This window comes from Phyllopteryx taeniolatus, chromosome 3 (assembly GCF_024500385.1).
Source record: "Phyllopteryx taeniolatus isolate TA_2022b chromosome 3, UOR_Ptae_1.2, whole genome shotgun sequence".
Taxonomy (NCBI): Eukaryota; Metazoa; Chordata; class Actinopteri; order Syngnathiformes; family Syngnathidae; genus Phyllopteryx; species Phyllopteryx taeniolatus.
Genome location: NC_084504.1, coordinates 33,009,686 through 33,028,423, shown reverse-complemented (window position 1 = coordinate 33,028,423; position 18,738 = coordinate 33,009,686). Strand labels below are relative to the sequence as shown.

The window sequence follows — 18,738 nt, the reverse complement described above, 5'->3', positions numbered from 1 at the left end:
GTGGAAAACTGAGGAAGGTTTCCGCGTAAGTAGTGACCAGAAGCAACGCTGTTGTTCAGCATTTGGATGCGACCACTTAATGAGGTACGCCGTTCGGCTAGCTAGCGAGGTAATAATCGAGTTTGAAGTTGGGTGTTTCAAGTTTGACCTTTGTGAAGGGTAGCTGGGCTTGGACTATTTGAAAGTGAGATAGCTAGGCTGCTCCACCATTTCTTTTCCAGTGGAGGTATGTGATTTAAATGATTGAACTCTGTAAGTTTTGCTGAGATATGAATGCCTAGATAGTTGATACACCCTGTCGGAATCGGAAAGTTTGGCTTTTGGTCTGCAGGAGTCCATGACTTCGTCGTTATAGGGAGTATGATTGATTTTGAGCAATTGATAGCATATTGGGATAAATGCGTAAATGCCTTAATGAGGTTAAAAACGGTCTGAAGTGATGACTTGGGTTCTTGTAAAGAACTTCTGTGTAAAGATGGATTTTGTGTTCTGACACAGGAGTGCAGATACTTTTAATAGTAGTGGTCTGCCACATGGCTTTTGGTTGGATAAAGTGGGCATCCTTGTCGAGTTCCTCTTTGTAAAGTGACCCCATTCGCGGTGACACTTGCTTCGGGTGAGTTGTATAACGTTGCGATCGAGTGAACATCAACGTTGGTCACAATGTATTATCGACAGGAGAATTTTTTCTAGTCTGCTGGTTAAAGCCTTAGAAATGATGTCGCTGTCCATATTAATTAGTGACAGCGGTCGGTAATTAGCTGGTTGAGTGGGTTCTTTCCCTGGTTTCAGTAGTAGTTTTATTGAAGATGTGTTCATATGGCTTCTAATTAGGCGTTTATCTTTTATCTCTGTCGCCATTCTGAAAAATAGTGCTTCTGGTATCGGCCAGAAATCGAACTCTATGGAAAACCCGTCATTGCCTGAAGCTCTACCTGCTGGCGCATCGTTTAAGTTGAAGTTGAAGTTGGTTTGTGAGAAATGTTCCTGATTTATTATTGTGCTCAAAAATGGGTACATCTCAGCTGTTGTAGTAGGAACTCTGATGCTATCAAGTTGTTGTTTAGTATTCGAGCTGGATTTCAGAAAAGGGGTGGGCAACATTTTGGTACAATGGTTGCTTCCAACCAAAATGGCGGACTACCGGTGAGACTCTTTCGTGGGTCTTCCCACGGCAGACGTGACTACCAAATTTCATTTCACACGCTGAACACTGGAAATATTGCAGTAGTTTGTGTTTGCAATAGAAGAAAGTTTGGTCAACATCTGAGCTTCGCAATTGAAAGTTGGAAGTAATCGAACAAAATCTCGGCTACGTTAATGGCTCCACCTTTCGGCGTCCCTTAAAAACGCTTGCGTCCCACCAGCGGGCCCAAACGTCTCCATCCGCTGCATCTCGGAGCCGCCGCGCTCCTCGGGGGATTCGGTGCATCAGCTCCCCCCGGGAGAGCTAATCAATCCTCTAATGCTCTCGGCGTTCTCTGTGATCGAGCGCACGCGCGCGCGCAACTTGAGCCCTGACAGCTTTCGCAGCGGCGGGCGACGAGGTCCAAATGGCATTAGCGGACCTCGGCGGACTCGGCGGAATGAGCGCGGCGAGCTCTGCTTCCTGATTAGCCGGCAGTGACCGCCCCTGTTTGACGCTCAAATCTGATCAGCGTCGGCAGCGGACGCAAAACGAGAGAGCCCTGTCAGGAACTGGGCCCGAGGCCGCCTTATCTGCGCCGGCCGGGCCCTTCTTTGTTTATGGGCCGTGCCGGACCGCGGGAATTAATCTGATTGGCCTCCGCGGGAAGATGAGCTCCCAGTTAAATTGCCCAAACGCAAAGGTGGCGCTGCAAACTTTGTCCAACTCGGAGGTTGACTCACAATATACCTGCTCAAATTGTGAAGACAAGTACAATGATGTCAACTCGTTGAACATAATATACCAGCATAGATCAGATCGATTTGACACTTGAGACGATGTGAGTCCCGGGATGCACGTCATGGAAAACAATGAGTCCCAGCCTTGGAACAATGAGTCCCTGCGCCTTACCATCACGGAATACAGATGCAGTAATCCTCCGCTCCATGGCGGTTCTTGCTTCACGGTCGCGCTATCCTGCAGATTTGGACTACACTTGTTACTCTTGAATCTTTGATACTGTTTGCGCAATATTCTTGTGTTATCCATTGCTCTTGCTCTCTGCCACAATAGCAATTGTTTAAGAACAATACATTTGCCCCAAAACCTTCAAGATAAACAATAGTAACGATGTTTTTTTGGGGGGGGTTTTGCCACTGATGTAAAGATATTAGCGCGTAACGAAGAAGTGTACACATCTTACAAATTCTGCTCTGGTAAACAAACAAATGAGCACCACTGTGCAATGTTCTCCATCCATCCATCCCTTCTCAACACCGCTTCTCCTGTTCAGGGTCGCGGGGGCGCTGGACCCTCTCCCGGCTGACTTCAGACGAAAGGGGGCAACACCCTGAACTGGTCGCCGGTCAGTCGCAGGGCACATATAGACGCGGACAACCATTCTCACCGTCACTGAGTGGGAACTGAAGCCACGCTGACCGCACCAAAGTCAGGCGAGTGGACCGCTACACCATCAGTGACCGTAATCTTCTCTCATTCACGAAATAAAGGTAGGGCTGCATTTCACAATAAGAGCAAGTCAATAAAAGTAATATCGGGCGGTACGGTGACCGACTGGTGAGCACATCTGCCTCACAGTTCTGAGGACCGGGGTTCAATCCCCGGCCCCGCCTGTGTGGAGTTTGCATGTTCTCCCCGTGCCTGCGTGGCTTTTCTCCGGGCATCCCCCCAAAAAAAACATGCGTGGTAGGTTGATTGAAGACTCTAAATTGCCCGTAGGTGTGAATGTGAGTGCCAATGGTTGTTTGTTTGTATGTGCCCTGCGATTGGCTGGCGACCGGTTCAGGGCGTACCCCGCCTCCTGCCCGAAGATAGCAGGGATGGGCGCCGGTGAGGAGAAGCGGTACAGAAAACGGATGGATGGATGTTAGCATTAAGCTAGGGGGACGGTTTTGATGAACATTTTGGTATTTGAATTTCCAATGTTGAATGGTCTTTTGCTTAATGTTAATTTGGAAAGTTATTGAAGAACATTCCTTTCTTGACTTACTTTGGCACGTGCGCGTCGTCCAGGCGGTTCCCCAGCTGGAACTCGTGTGACTTGCTCCGGTGCAGCGCCGTGAAGCCCGGCAGGAGGTGGATGAGCTTGCGGCTGGGGGGCGGCGGCGTGCCCGGCGCCTTGACTTTGTTCCTCCGCCTCACGGGCGGTGTGCCGGGCGGCGTCATGGTGTTGAACACCAGCGGAGTTCGGGGGGGCGTGCGGCCAAAGCGTCTTTGGCGGGGCGAGGGCGGCAGCGAGCGGCGCCCGCCGTCCGAGGCGGGCGGCGGCGCCGCTGCGGAAGGCCCGTCCGGCGTCAGGCGGTCGGCGTACAAAGGAGAAGCCGTCGGGGTCTGGGGGCCGCGGCACGTGTGCCGGTTGCACTTGGACTGGACTTTGGGGCTTTGGGACAGCTGGAAGCGGATCCACTGGCTGGGCTCGGGCTGACACACGGGCGTGTTCTCCTTGCCCGACTCGGAGGTGGGCCACTGGATGGACCAATCCTGCTTGGCCTGGCTCCCTGCGGGGGACACGCAGACAGTTCACGACGTGCTCGCGCAGACGGCACAGACTCCTTTCCGGTGCCGCTCCACCGACTGCGGTGCAAAACGCTACAAAGGATTTCCTTGCAGCCAGCTGACTCCGCAAAGTCGCTCAATTATCGTGAAGCACTCAAATGCATATTAGGAAAATGTTGCACACTCGTCAACCTGCAAACTGTCAAACGTGAACTGCTGTATGTTCCTGTAAAATGGTGTACAGCGGGAAAATGGTACAATGGCGTACAACAGTGAAATGTTGTGGCAGTAAAATGGCGAACAGCGGTAAAATGGTCAAAGCAGGAAAACTGTGTACAGTCGTAAAATGGTACACGACAGTCAAATGGTATATAGCAATGAAATGGTGTACAGCAGTCAAATGGTGTAGATCAGCAATTAAATGGTGCACTCCATAAGAGTACATTTCAGCAAATGGTCTGGCACGGAAAAAGTGTACGTCAGTAAAATGATGAAATGATGTATACCGGCAAATGTAGCACCCGGTAAAATGGCGTGCACCGTTGCGTGTTCCAGTCAAATACTGTCCAGTGCACCAGTCAATTGCATCGCTGTCAAAGGTTACGTCTGCAGTCAAACGGTGAATAGAAGCAAAATGCCGATTCGGAGGAAATGTCCGTCTGACGACTGGTCTGGTTTGGTGTTTCTTTTTCGCGCCCGTCGCGTGGGAATCGGCGATGGAGGGAGGCGCCGCGCTCGGGCGGGAGCCGTGAAGCGTGACGGCGGGCCGACGGCCGATGGATGAGCGTCGCACAACAACACAGAAAAACAAAAAAGGGCAAACATACTTTACCTCCGTTACTGTGCAACTTCTCCTCCTCCAGTTGTTCTTGCGAGGGAAACAAAACAACAACAAGGAAAAGTCAAGGCCTTCCCAACATCATCGAAGATAACGTGCAGCGTCAATCCTTCCTGTGGATTTTGTTTTACCATCGGCGCCACCAGCCGCCCCTGACCTCAACCCGATAGAGAAGCCCTCAAGCATCCTTAACGCAATCTGTCAACTGGAATCCAAACGTAGACCGTCACCAAGGTCCTATTATATTATTTCTTTGTCCCTGCTTTCAACATTGCTGGAGCAATATTATATAACGTTTGAGCAATTATCGCCACATTTGTGCCGTTTGTGCTTTCTCACGTACGAACTGTTCATCTTAATACAAAACGGAACTCGTTCTCGGCCTGATCCTTGACTCTTCCGCGAGTTTATCAACAAAAGAACTGGAACAAATAACAAAGGGATATATTCGCCCAGTTCGTCGGTGAAATTCAGGTTGGTAAACCGCTGTAATGATGAAGAGGCGCCAGTGGATGGGGCAATCGCCGATTGCCACGTGGATTATGAGCGAGAGAAACGCCAACACGCCGGAAGTCGGACAAGTTGAGGCGCCTGACGCTCCGACAGAGCGAGTTTAAGGATGCTAGAAACAGAGTACGTATGTGTCGCGCGACCCGATCGACGGGACCGTCGCGCGATAACGATATTTGGACGCCGTGAACGGCGAGCCTGTCAAGGTGTTTGGTGCCGCACATACGCGATATTCGACTTCATCACGTTTATTCAACCATAAAAAGAGAGACGGCGGTTGCTAAAGAGAGAGGACGCAGACCATAAATGAAAGCGACATTAGCCTGTCGATATTTTAAGGGCCGGCGGCCTTTTCCGAACGGCGCAAAACCAGGGGCCGACTGATCAGCCACTCGTGAAAATAGTTTCGGAACGCCGCACGCCGCGCGGCACTTCAGTCGGGTTGTGCCCGCGTCGCTTGGAAATGAATCAATCATTTTGCCGTGAAGAGCCCTTTCCCTGTCTTGTTTTTGTTTTTGTTCTTTCATAGTGTGAGGGGTCACAAAAGCAAAAACTGTGTGTCAGGGTCATTGTTCTGCTCGAGACATTGCTCTTTTTCTCCACTTTTTGGCTGAGAAACCTTTGTTTTTGCTGAAAGCAACCCATGTTCTACCGCTGCTTACTAAAGAACGGATAAAGCTGGGAAAAAAAAGCTTCTTGTCTCTGGTGAAAGAAAAGCGCCTCGTCTTTGTTTTGGTGGTTTTGGTGCTCAGAACACAATATTCTGTTAAAGGGCAGTCAAACGCGGCCGGCAATATGGAGAGGTCCGCTTGGAAAATGGCCGCCGGTCGACGAGTTCAAAGGAAGACCTGTTAGGATGGACGGCGGCAGGCCCGACCAGTCGGAGCACAACGTCCAGGCAGTAAAGTTCCGTCACCGCCATCCCACCCATGCAAATTGGCATTTTTCTTTTTTTTCCATTTCCTTCATTTATCTCTCCATCCATTTTACAACAGCGCTTATCCCGGTTAGGGTCGCGGGGCGCCGGAGCCTATCCCGACCTGACTTCGGGCGAAAGGAGGACTACGCCCCGAACCGGTCGCCGGTCGCATGTTTTATTTCTTTCCTTTCGTTTTGTTTCACTGAGTCTCGGAGGAGCGACGAGCATCAAAAGCAAACTTCAAACACAAAATCAACACCGGCAGCATCAAATCAAGCCCAAAGAAGAAGAAAGAAAAAAAGGTCCCGATGGAGTTTGCGAACTCGGGGTGACAAAGGAGCCGGCGGCCTTTTCCGACGAGGCCGCCAAAACACACGGGACGCACTACAAGAAGAACCAAATACATATTTGACCCGCAAACAAAACTTTACATTTCATGTTGCTACATGGAAGCGAGACAGCTTTCATTCAGAGGCGGAATTTTCCCCAAAATCAAGTTGGTGCTACCAGCCCATAAAATGTCCATTTCAAATCGAAATTGAAAGCTTAGTGCGCGTTTTGGGGGCATGACTTCTTTTGGATTTGGAGATTTTCGGGGGTCTACTCATGCCCAGAAGAATTCATGTTTCTCACTCAAACCGGCTGCAGGGGTTGAATTTCCTAAAAAATTCCACAGTGTGCTTCCAGAACAATTCTGGGATCAAATGTCCACTCTGAACAAAAATAGCAGACTTCCTGTGTTTTGGACTTTTTTGTGGGTCTGCCCACGATAGACATGCACACCAAATTTCAATTTCATTGAGGGAAATGGCTTAAGGGAGCGTCCTGGGTCGCCCCCGGGGTCTCCTCCCGGCTCTACTCCGAGATCCTCCCGGATGACCGAGCTTCTCACGCTATCTCTAAAGGAGAGCCCGGACACCCTGCGGGAGGAAACTCGTTTCGGCCGCTTGCATTCGGAATAGCTGAGGGTAGGAACGTAGACCGATCGGTAAATCGAGAGCTTCGCCTTTCGGCTTAGCTCCTTCTTCACCACGACGGACCGATACAAAGTCCGCATCACTGCGGGCGCCGCACCGATCCCCCGTTCCGTTCTTCCCTCACTCGTAAACAAGACCCCCAGATACTTGAACTCCTCCACTTGGGCCAGGATCTCATCCCTGACCTTGAATTTTCCCAAAAACATTCCACAGAGCGCTCCCACCAAGCTGACTATTGGATCAAATGTCTGCTTCAACCCAAAATGGCAGACTTCCTATATGTTTTTGGACATGGCTCCTTGAGACGTTTTTACGGGTGTACTCATTCCTGACAACTGCGAGGCGGATGCGCGAACCAGCCGGCCACCCGCCGCCCTCGTGAGAGACGTGCCCACCAAATTTCATGGCGCCAAGTCAAACCGGCTTCAGGGACGAGCGAATAATGCATTTGCATTTCTTTCATGCCCAAATAGGTCGCTGCCTGAACGAGCTGTGGGCAATGCTTTCAATTTCATTATTCAAAAAAAGAACGAATGAATAAAAATGCAAAATCTGGCAAATAAAAACATGCGCAAACGACCGTGCATTACTCAGGAAATATGAGGATGAGCCGCTTTCTGATGAATGAATGGCAAGCGTGTCCAATTAGCAAGCTGTTCGGCTCCGTGATTACAGATAAAGAAATAGTAAAAAACCCAAAAACCAAAGTAAACGGGTGTCAGGCGGAAGCCGAAATAATAAAGAAGGAACGGCAAGCTCTTTTTGTCAGGTTTTTGCCAGGTGGGGACCAACCGAGTCTCCCATCGGTTGCCTGGCAACTGGATAGCCAAAAACATCAACCCGCCATGACAAAGTGACGTTCTGACTTTTGCAGAAGCGGCGTCAAGCCTCACTAACCGTCTTTGCGGTTATACGGGACAATTCGGAACCCCGACGATGAGTCCGACCGCTTTTGAGAGGAACCGATCGTTCGCACGATCGATGCGTCTGAGAGTGGAATTCTTCCAGTTGCGCCGCCCGCGAGGGGTTTTCTCCTCGTTGTTAGCATACGCCCCTGTTCAGGTGCATATTTTAGACCCGCGTCTTGCTTGTCGTTGCCGCAAACTTCCCATCGCTGCGGCCTTGATCGATGCGCCCTAAGCTCGCTTAAGACCGTCGAGTCCCGCACGGGAAAAGTGCCGTGACGTTGTTAGGCTGCGTCGCAGCCTTGCCAGCGTGTAAGACCGAGACGGCGTCGAAGAAGGAAACAAACAAACACTCTCCGTCCGCCGCGCACGCTCTGATAGCAATAGAACGTCCTCAACTGAGAAAATTGTCTTTTGCTAGTCACATTAATGTTAGCGTAGCAGACGTCGGACGGAACTCGACGTCGTCATCGCTCGCCCTGATTCTCGCACTCGCCGCCCGCCCGCGACTTTTGCTCTGCCTCTTCCTTGTTGTTGTTTTTTTTTTTTTTCTGAGGCTCCACGAGAGCCGCGCTCATTCCTCAAAGATGTTCCGCGGGAGGACCAGAGCGAGATCAGAAAGAAAGCGATTCCATAAACAAATAGAAAGTCAAGAATTCACTCAAGATGTCGTGCTGCAATCCAATTCATTGTGCTGCTCCTTCTGGTGTGCCCGCCTTGGCCAGCGGGGGCAGCACTGTACAATACAGCTGTGCAACACAAGCGAAGAAGAATAGTACGACTACTACTACTACTACTTCTTCTTCTACTGTTACTGTGACTCAGTAACATGCTGTAATAGTCTTCATTCTTTGCAGAGGATAAAGAATTGATGCAATAGTCACTGCCACTACACATCGTTCGCATTTCAAGTTTGCGCTCACAAATCAAAGCAAAAAATTGTCCGAACGACAGCTCGGATCTCGTCAAAAACACGTAAGTCCGGGTGTCGCTGTATAACATTACTCGCAGGCGTCTAGTCTTTATCCTCTGCGAAGAACCACTACGATTAAAGCATCTTACTGAGTCAGTTGTGAAACTTTTTCTTCACGTGTGTCTGTATGTCTGGATTATACTGCCCCCTGGTGACCGAGGCGGGCACACCAGAAGGCGCAAAACAATGTCCAACCAATTGAAAGAAAAAAATGTCAATACGGAATGTTTCTTAGGGCACAAATTCATCAAGTGCCATTTTTCCGATCAAAAACCCGGTTTTGCGGGAAGGCTGGGAGGGATGATTTGGCCTTTCGTTTCATTTCAATGGGGAAGGACGATTTGAGTTGGGAGTGCGGCCACACAACAAATTCAACTCGTATCTCAAGGCGGTCGTTTTTGTTGTGTGCGTGTGAGGTGCGAAGGGGTTCCAAAAAGGAATTGGCGCCATCTCCCGATAGCGTCATTTCCTGGTTTACGGCGGGGGTCAGGGTCTGGACCGCCCCTGCAATAGGTGACATCTGGGAAGTAGTCACCACATTTTGTTATGTATTTCAAAAGTGTACGAACCTCCCGAGGACCTGATTCATCTTCCCCACACTCCCATTAACCTAAGCCATACTCTTAGAAACACTTGAAATGTGTTATGATGAATGTTTCGTTTGTTTTGACAGCTTTCGTGTTTTAGACGAGAAAGCATTTGAGTTTCCCACGAAACAACGGCAGGATCCCGCGATGCGGGATGTGAAAAAAAACAAATCTGCGACGGTTGAATCGCGATCTAGCGAGGGACCGTTCGCCGAAGTGCCCAACAAACGCGGCGTTGGCGCGACGTGCGAGTGTATGAGTCATCCTCTGCGCCCGTCGGAGTGGCGAATTCTATTAGTTTCCCTCGCGCGCCCGCCGCCTTCTCGTCCTCTTTTGCCGCCCGGACACGTTTGATATGAAGCGCCCCCCGCCCCCCAGCCCCCCCCCGGGCCCCACCGCCCCCGATGAGTCACAGCTGCTGCAATCCTTTGCCTCGAAAATGCTTGAATGGGACAAGAAAAGAAAAATGAAAAGAAGAGCCCAAAGGCAAAGCGAAACGTGATGACGACACAAACGTTGGGAAATCGGACAAGTCGCGATGCAAATTGGGTTTCGTTCCCGTTTACTTCGAGGCAAGTGACAACAGGTAAAAAATTCAGCAGGTCCCGCGCAAGCATTGATTTCTTGGCCACAAATGAGCAACTGTCTTTTCTGGCCAATTCGTACTTTGCTGGCCATAAAAAAGATGGAAAAAAAACAAATACAACGTTATTCTTCTCAGGTCGCAACTTTTGGATCCCGACAGAATATCTTTGTTTGTAAGACTTTATGTCTTGACCAAATATCATAGGACATCTTTGTTTCGATGGAGATGATGACTTGAAACGCCGCTGTTCTCAAAACAGCGCATTGATTTGTTAAGAACTTGAGAAGGTTTCTCAACTGGGAGAAAACGTTCAAACCTTTTAAGACGCTTTGAAAGAGTGACGAAAAAAATGCAGAAATGTTGCCTGCCTGCCTGGAGAGTGCGCGTGATTAGCATTTAGCATTTCATTTGTGATGAATTGCCTTGGCCACTGCACGGTGCGGGCGTTCCTAATGTTGTGTCCGGTGGCCGATGATTAGCAGGAAGAGGAATTTGACCTTTAGGCCGTTTTTGTGGGTTTAATTCCATCTGAAATGACTTTCACCGGCGGCGGGCAGTCATTCGTTTAACGACCTTCTGTCGTCGGCATTTTAACGAGGGGGCCGGGAGGGCCGGCTTTCGCGTCGCGCCGAGCTCGTGACGTCAAAACGTTTGCGCGAGAGTTGGATTATTACGTCGAGTGCCACCGACGTAATAATAATAATAATATATCCATCGGGTAGGTTTTTTGTGACGCGGAGGCGCGGACGAGGTCCTCGCCCGCCTCGCCGGTCAAATTCAGCTTTGCGAACCACTAATGACGAACAGCGTCGGCGTCGCTCACGGAGCAAGATGCCAAATGTGCTTTGAAAACGGCGGCCGGGCCAGAAGTTCATTTGCTTTTTCAATCATGAAAAAGTGAAGCGCTGCGAATACTTTGCACCAGCACTTTCATGCTTCCGGAAAGTATTCACAGCGCTTCGCTTTTACTGCCTTTAAGAATTTTGTGGGGGGGTGAAATCCATTTTGAAAAAAAGGCTGCAACCGAAGAAAATGGCGAAAAAGTGAAGCACTTGACTGCGTCTCCATTTTGTTTTGACAGTTGCCAAGGCTTGGAAAGCGCGCCACTGACACCTGCAGGACTCAAGTGGAACAGCAAAGTTCACGTGGGCACGTGACTGTGTTGTCTCTAGACGTCGAACTATGTGCAAGTATATATGCAGTATTGTAATATACTGTACGTGTATGAGTCTGAGTGTGTGTGCAAATATATACGTATTTGTGTAACTATGGTTGTGCCCCTATTTGTGTATAATGTTTATGTATGTGTACATGTGTGTGTGTATATATATATATATATATATATATATCCATCCATTTACTGTACCGCTTATCCTCACTAGGTGTGTGTGTGTGTGTGTGTGTGTTTCATCCTCCAGCAAAATGTATTTGTTGAAATTTGATTGATTGGGATAAAGTGTCTAATTCATATTATGAACGAAGACTATCTTGATATTTTATACGCGCTATATGCGAACGTGTGGCGTATTTGAGCACATTTGTTGCACTTTGACTTTCAGGCCATCGGAGTCATTTTGCGACGTCGGCGGATGAATTATCCCCCTTGCATCGGATTGCGCTTGAAAATAAAACAGGAGGTGCGAAGTTGGGCTGCTGCTTTCTTTGGTTTGTTTGTTGGACGAGTGTCAAAGTTACAAAGTGTCCATCAAACACATCTTGAATGTTTGTTCACCGTGTGCGTCTGCGGCCAAGTGGAGCCACTTTCTGTTTGCGCGGGCCGAGCATGAGCACACGATCGTAGCGGTGCTTTACTGCCCCCTTCCGATGACCTCGTGGCATTGCAATAGCATTGCGAGTGTGGTCTTTGTCGCCGCCCAGTGTCCGAGGAAGGAACAGCAGAATTGCGCTCAACGGCGCAAACGCGAAGAAAAACGCCAGAAAGTTTTTTTCTTGAAGTCCTTGTGAATTCAAATGGATGTGAAGTCACGTGATCCGGATGCAATTCAAATGCTGACGTCACGGCAGCGCGGCACTCAGAAAGCGCTCCGCACACACACACACACACACGCACACACATTTTATACATACGTTCTCAGTACAAAGTGTGTGTGTTTTTTTTAATAGTACAGTCTTTCCACTCCTCACACATTGAAATTAAAATCAAATTCTTCTTCAAGGTCCTCAGAAAGTATTTGCACTTGTTCAAATTCAAATTGCGTCATTCTTTTGAAGTGTTAAATGCCACTTCGGGAAACGAGAAATAGTACATGAAATTGCTAACTTGTCTAAAAAAAATAAAAATGGATAAATGACGTCATCTAGCAGAGAGAAACATTTTATTCAAATTGAAAAACTAAAATCTTCGAGTCTTGAGTCTGAAATGGACCCAGTTTGACCCAAATTGTATGATCTCATGCCGCAAATTCGGAATTCAAAACAAAAAGTACTTTTCATGCACTGAAAAAAAGGCAGAATAAAAATGGCATTCGTTATTTATTTATTTCGTTTTTTTTTATTCCAATTGTTGAAAAAGAGTTTTAGTTTGCTTGTTTCAAGTTCAATTTCTCTTTTATGCTTCTGGTTAAATGCATTTACTTGACAGTCATTTATTTACATTTACAAACTGAAATGATTCCTTTTGACCAAAAGATTTATTTAGATATATATATATTTATTTTGTATTTGTTTGATTGGATGTGATTCGTACGCGCATTCCGGACTTGGATGGACGGAGCGACATTGACATTGGCAAAAAGTAAGAAAATACTTTTGCAGCTTCCCTTCACCTCCTTTGTTAATCGTTATATTTTATTGACTGTGTTGATTGTGTTCAAAGAAATACATACATAAGTATGATATAGACGACTGACTTTTCATTTGACTTTTATTAGGCTTATAAACAATTTGGGCAAATTCGAGCGACTATTTTCCCATTTTGTTCAGGTACGCGTTAGCCGCTAAGCTACGACCACGTTAATCGGCGTTTACCGAGCGTCCCGTTTTCTCGTTCTCGATCAATTGTCAAGCAAAGAGTAAATGGAGTACAGCGAAACTTACCGAGCTGGCGCGCCCTCCTGAGGCTGGCCAGCGAGGCGTTGAGGCGGGCGCATTCCTCGCCGTTGGCGCCGAACGTTTGCAGCAGCTCGCGCACTTGCTGCTCGCTCATTTCCAGAAGGCCCTCCAGCGTCACGCCGGCGGGGCTCATGTCCTGTCACGCAAACGCATTGACATCCATCTTTGAGAACACGAACTCGAACCTTTGAAAAGGCTTCGGCGTCGCAAGGCCACCGAGCTAACTTTCGTAGGTCCGCTCGGACTGAAAATGATGCGCTCGACTTTGCTTTTCAAAGACCTTCGACTGACTTTTGAAGCTCACAAAAGTTGCGTTTTCTTTCTTTGTGGAGAAAACGAAGGCTCCTATCCGACATTCATTTTCACATCCATTCACAATGTTTGTAAGCAACACGTGTGGAGATGTTTCCGCGTTGTCCCAGTTTCGGCAAATCTTAAAGAGATGCCAGGAATAGACCTCTCTGGACAGCTTTTTTGTGCCACTTCAGATGGTCCGAGTTCCCCAAAAATAGAAAGGAGAGGGATTTCCTTTCAGAACAATAACCTTCCCTCCTCCCATACGACTGATGTTACATGTATTTATTTATCCATTTCATATTGTTATCTGTGCGTAAAACTATAGGTATTTCCTATCAAATGTATTTTTTTTGGGGTTAATATTTTTGGGTGTCTGGAACCGATGAATAGGATTGACATTATTTCCTTTGGTTTTCACAAAAACCAAGATTCTGCTGTATATCAATGTCAGGACTGTTATATTGTCAGTGCACATGTCCGGTAGTTGCTGCCCCGTTTGTTTTCAAGTGGTCCCCAGTGGGTGGAGGGGTGGGGGGGGTGATTCAATGATCGGGGACCACTGAAGTACAGGCATCCGCAAAGTGGACTTAAGTATTCCGGAATCAAGCATCGGTACCACCGACCGCTCCTCTGCACACATTTTTTTCATTTCCCGAAATTTGGGCTGCACTTTTCGCGGCTCCCCACCTGCGTGACCTCCTTCCTCAGGTTGACGATGCGGAACCAGTGGCCCAGGCGGGGGAAGTCCTCCAGCTCGGCGCCGCGCTCCTCTAAGGCCACTTTGCACTTGCACGACAGCTGGCGGCTGAAGTACTTCACCAGCTTACCCTGACGCACACACACACACACACACACACACACACGCAAGATTGAAAACAGATCCAATTGGAACGCCGCAAAGATCACAACACTCACTTTTGATCAGAGGCAAGGTTGGTTATCAGCACATAATGTTGAAAAGGTTTGAGGTAAATTTCTGGCAAAGTCCAAAGTAAATTTCCCCAAAATATTATGTACATTTCGAAAAGAAAAGTTTGAGACAAAAATCTGGAAGTGTTTTGGGTACATTTCTGGAAAGAAATTGCAGAGAATATCTGGACAAATCTGATGTAATATTCCAGAAATTTCTGGAAAATCCATGGTTAATTTCTGGAAATGTTTGAGGTCAATATCTGGAAAAGTTGACAGTAAAATTCTGTAAACTCCGGGCGAATCTCAACCACCCCCGGGGCCTTGCCACTCGGGAGCTTTTGAACCACCTCGGTGACCTCAACCCCAGAGATAGGAGAGCCCGCCTCAGAGAAACCAGACTCTGCTTCCTCATGGGAAGGCGTGTCGGTGGAACGGAGGAGGTCTTCGAAGGAGTCTCCCCACCGACTCACAAAGTCCAAAGTCGAGGTCAGCAGCGCCCCATCCCCACTATACACAGTGTTGATGGGGCACCGCTTCCCCCTCCTGAGACGGCGGACGGTGGACCAGAATTTCCTCAAAACCGTCCAGAAGTCGTTCACCATGGCCTCACCGAACTCCTCCCGCGTCCGTGTTTTTGCCTCAGCAACCGCCGAAGCTGCATTCCGCTTGGCCAGCCGGTACCGATCAGCTGCCTCGGGAGTCCCACGGGACAAAAGGGCCCGATAGGACTCCTTCTTCAGCTTGACGGCATCCCTCGCCGCTGGTGTCCACCGACGGGTTCGGGGATTTCCGCCCACGACAGGCACCGACCACCTTACGGCCACAGCGCCGGTCGGCCGCCTCGGCAACGGAGGCGCGGAACACGGTCCGCTCGGACTCGATGTCCCCCGCCTCCCTCGGAACGTGAGCAAAGTTCTGTACTGGAACTCCTTCTGACAGGGGATTCCTCCATACGTTCCCGGCAGACCCTCACAATACGTAATACCGGCATCTTCCCCCACCGTCGGAGCCAACTCGCCACCAGGTGGTGATCGGTTGACGGCTCCGCCCCTCTCTTCACCCGAGTGTCCACGACATGCGGCCGCAAGTCCGATGACGCGACCGCAAAGCCGATCGTGGAACTGCGACCTCGGGTGTCCTGGTGCCAAGTGCGCGTGTGGACGCCCTTATGCTTGAACATGGTGCTCGTTATGGATGAGCACAGAAGTCCAATAGCAGAACACCGCTCGGGTTCTGGTCACTCTGTGCGTTTTTTTGTCCTATTTCGGTTTGCGTGTGTGCCGTGATTTTTTTCCTGACGTCAAATATGTGCAAATAGGAGCGCTGCATTAGCGACTAGTACAGAACAAAGCTCGCTTGTCCCGTCCGGAAGTGTTTGAAATGACACAGGCTCCATTACAACAAGTCACGTGCGTGTGCCTCTTTAAAACGCATTCGCCGTGTCGGACGTATCCTAGGAAACGGGCCACAATGAATCTCGCATTAGTGCGACACTTCATCCCGGTATTAATCTGTGTGTGTCTGGGGGGGGGCGGGGGGGGCTTCGCCGGCAATCCGAGTCCCGGCCACGTCACGGCCGTTCCGATCCAAACCGCCCCCAAAGTCTGCCGTATACGGAGACCGTATCGTTTCAAAAATATATGGAAATAGTTTAAGGCCCGCCCCCCCCCACCCCAAATGCACTTTTTAAGCACAATGGGAACGTATCTTAGCACACTACGTTGAAAAAGAAAAAGCTGTGAAAAAAGAAATGCAAATAAAAAATGCAGCCCTCGGCAGCAGTTTCATTCATCAGCACGGAATCGGGCGGACGTGCCCGTCATGACAGGATGCGCGAAAACGTCTCGAGGGCCCACGCCGGAAATTCAACAGAAGACGGCCACTTTGTCTTCAAGCAGACATTTTGGGCGTCATGACCTCAGTACCACCCTCGGAAATGTTATTTGCAAAATTCAGCCCGCGACACCCGGTTCACCCATCGACGCGGAATCAAAAGTAGTGCTTTGCCGCCATCCGGTGGCATCTTGGTGCCAGTGAACTACGTTGACAGCAGTTGAGGAGCTTCATTTAGACAAAAGTAGTGCTTTGCCGCCATCGGGTGGGAGTGGGTGTCAATTAGCGGGGGAATTTGGCTATTGTAGCTTTTGTACTGCTGTGATTTGAAGTATTCAAATGTGACGCATGTGAAATGCTGTGCTTTGCTTTTGAAGTACGCAATATGTTGCGATGTGGACGCCAACTGCCTTTATGGCTTCCGCGTGACACAATTGGGCATCCCGGCACACTTTATGGCCGCGTTACGGCGCGCTTAATGGTGTTTGTTTGCACTCGGTGGGGCGTCTACGCCGCACGCTCACAGGTGCTCCACGCACAAGTGAGTCTGAGAGGATTGCTCGGCCACTTTTATTGGCACTCTTGGTCGTCTTTTTTTTTTTTATAAACAGTCCGCTGGCACAGGTTTATGGACCGGAATGACTGTTCCAAGCGGGCAAAATAAAGAAAGCACCAATAACAACAACACACCACATTATGTAATGTGTTGATGAATCAATTCTTATTTCCGTTAGCCAGTCTATGGCATTTTGCATTCTATGTGAGCATTAAACTAGCAGACTGTCATCGGACAAAATGATAGTTTGGTTGAGGATTTTGGTATTTACATATATGATATTTAATTGTCTTTTGTTTTACAGTAAACTTCAAGTGGGAGTGACGAATGAACAGCTTGAAGCAAACACGCACGGCCTCTCTTTCGGACAAGTCTTCTTTACATCTCCTTAAAGTGACGTTATGCAATAGTTTCCCCATTTTTGACAGGTTAGCGCGAGTGAGAACAGGTGTTAAGGAATACTTGATAAAGGTTAAAGGTGTTGAAAGCGTGCTATTCAAAATATACAAAGTCCGACTGCGAATTGCGAAAATCTGCAAATAATTGAAACTCTCGCGTAATTGCCAAAAAAACAAATAAGCTTTTGTGCGTTGACTTAAGTACTGGCTTTCAATCTGTACCTCGATGCTACCGACGTACTGTCCAGTGGACTATAAAATTTTACTTTTACTATTGTACATTTCAAAGTCCATACTTTTTTTTGTTGTGTGTTTTTTTTTTTACTTTTAGTTCAGTATACAAGTTAAATCAGTACTTCTCCATTTACCAGTGTGCTGTAAACTTTACAATAAGAATTGATTTGTACTTTTTGACCTTTGCACTCAAGTACATTTCAGTCTGCACTTTTTGACTTTTAGTTATTTGAATCAGTACTTCCGCTTTCACCAGCGATATTGTGTATAATTGACCGTAAGAATTAATATTCACGTTTGTACATTTGAGAGTGCGTACTTTTTGACTTTGACTTAAAGAAGTTGAATCAGTTCTTCTTTTACAAGAACTTCATCTACAAGCCCAATTCCAATGAAGTTGGGACGTTGTGTTAAACATAAATAAAAACAGAATACGATGATTTGCAAATCAGAATCTGGAGAAATCACCGCATGGAAGCGGCGAGGCCCAAAGCCAACATTGAATGCCCGTCGTGACCTTCGATCCCTCAGGCGGCACGGCATCAAAAACCGACATCAATGTGTGAAGGATTTCACCGCATGGGCTCAGGAACACTTCAGAAAACCAATGTCAGTAAATACAGTTCGGCGCTACATCCGTGAGTGCAACTTGAAACTCTACTATGCAAAGCAAAAGCCATTTATCAACAACACCCAGAAACGCCGCCGGCTTCTCTGGGCCCGAGCTCATCTAAGATGGACCGATGCAAAGTGGAAAAAAAAGTGTTCTGTGATCTGACGAGTCCACATTTCAAATTGTTCTTGGAAATTGTGGACGTCGTGTCCTGCGGGCCAAAGAGGAAAAGAACCATCCGGACTGTAATGGACGCAAAGTTCAAAAGCCAGCATCTGTGATGGTTTGGGAATGTGTTAGTGCCAATGGCTTGGGTAACTTACACATCTGCGAAGGCACCATTCATGCTGAAAGGTACATACAGCTTTTGGAGAAACATATGCTGCCATCCAAGCGACGTCTTGTTCATGGGCACGCCCCTGCTTATTTCAGCAAGACAATGCCAAACCACGTTCTGCACGCGTTACAACAGCGTGGCTTCGTAGTAAAAGAGTGCGGGTACTCGACTGGCCTGCCTGCAGTCCCGTTGAAAATGTGTGGCGCATTATGAAGCGTCAAATACGACAACGGAGACCCCGGACTGTTGAACAGCTGAAGCCGTACATCGAGCGAGAATGGGAAAGAATTCCACCTCCAAAGCTTCAACAATGAGTGTGCTCAGTTCCCAAAGCTTTATTGAACGTTGTTCAAAGAAAAGGTGATGCAACACAGTGGGAAACATGAGCCTGGCCCAGCTTTTTTGGAACCTGTTGCAGCCATCAAATTCTAACTTAATGATTATTGGCTAAAAACAATCAAGTTGATCCGTTTGAACATGAAATAGCTTGTCTTTGTAGTGCATTCAATGAAACATGATTTGCAAATCGTTGTATTCTGTTTTTATTG

General features: G+C 48.2%; 1 protein-coding gene across 4 annotated transcripts in view; it reads right to left on the bottom strand.

The window, feature by feature from the left end:
• Positions 1-18,738, bottom strand: part of ksr2 (kinase suppressor of ras 2) — a 63,145-nt gene that overhangs the window by 43,063 nt on the left and 1,344 nt on the right. For 3 of the 4 annotated variants that reach the window (XM_061768834.1, XM_061768835.1, XM_061768838.1), the window contains exons 2-5: positions 13,995-14,135; positions 12,996-13,146; positions 4,476-4,511; positions 3,138-3,645 (exon numbers count right to left, since the gene is read on the bottom strand). In XM_061768834.1, the coding sequence (XP_061624818.1) occupies positions 3,138-3,645; positions 4,476-4,511; positions 12,996-13,146; positions 13,995-14,135 (836 nt within the window). The remainder of the gene's footprint in view (positions 1-3,137; positions 3,646-4,475; positions 4,512-12,995; positions 13,147-13,994; positions 14,136-18,738) is intronic. The other variant, XM_061768836.1, reaches the window with a different exon arrangement.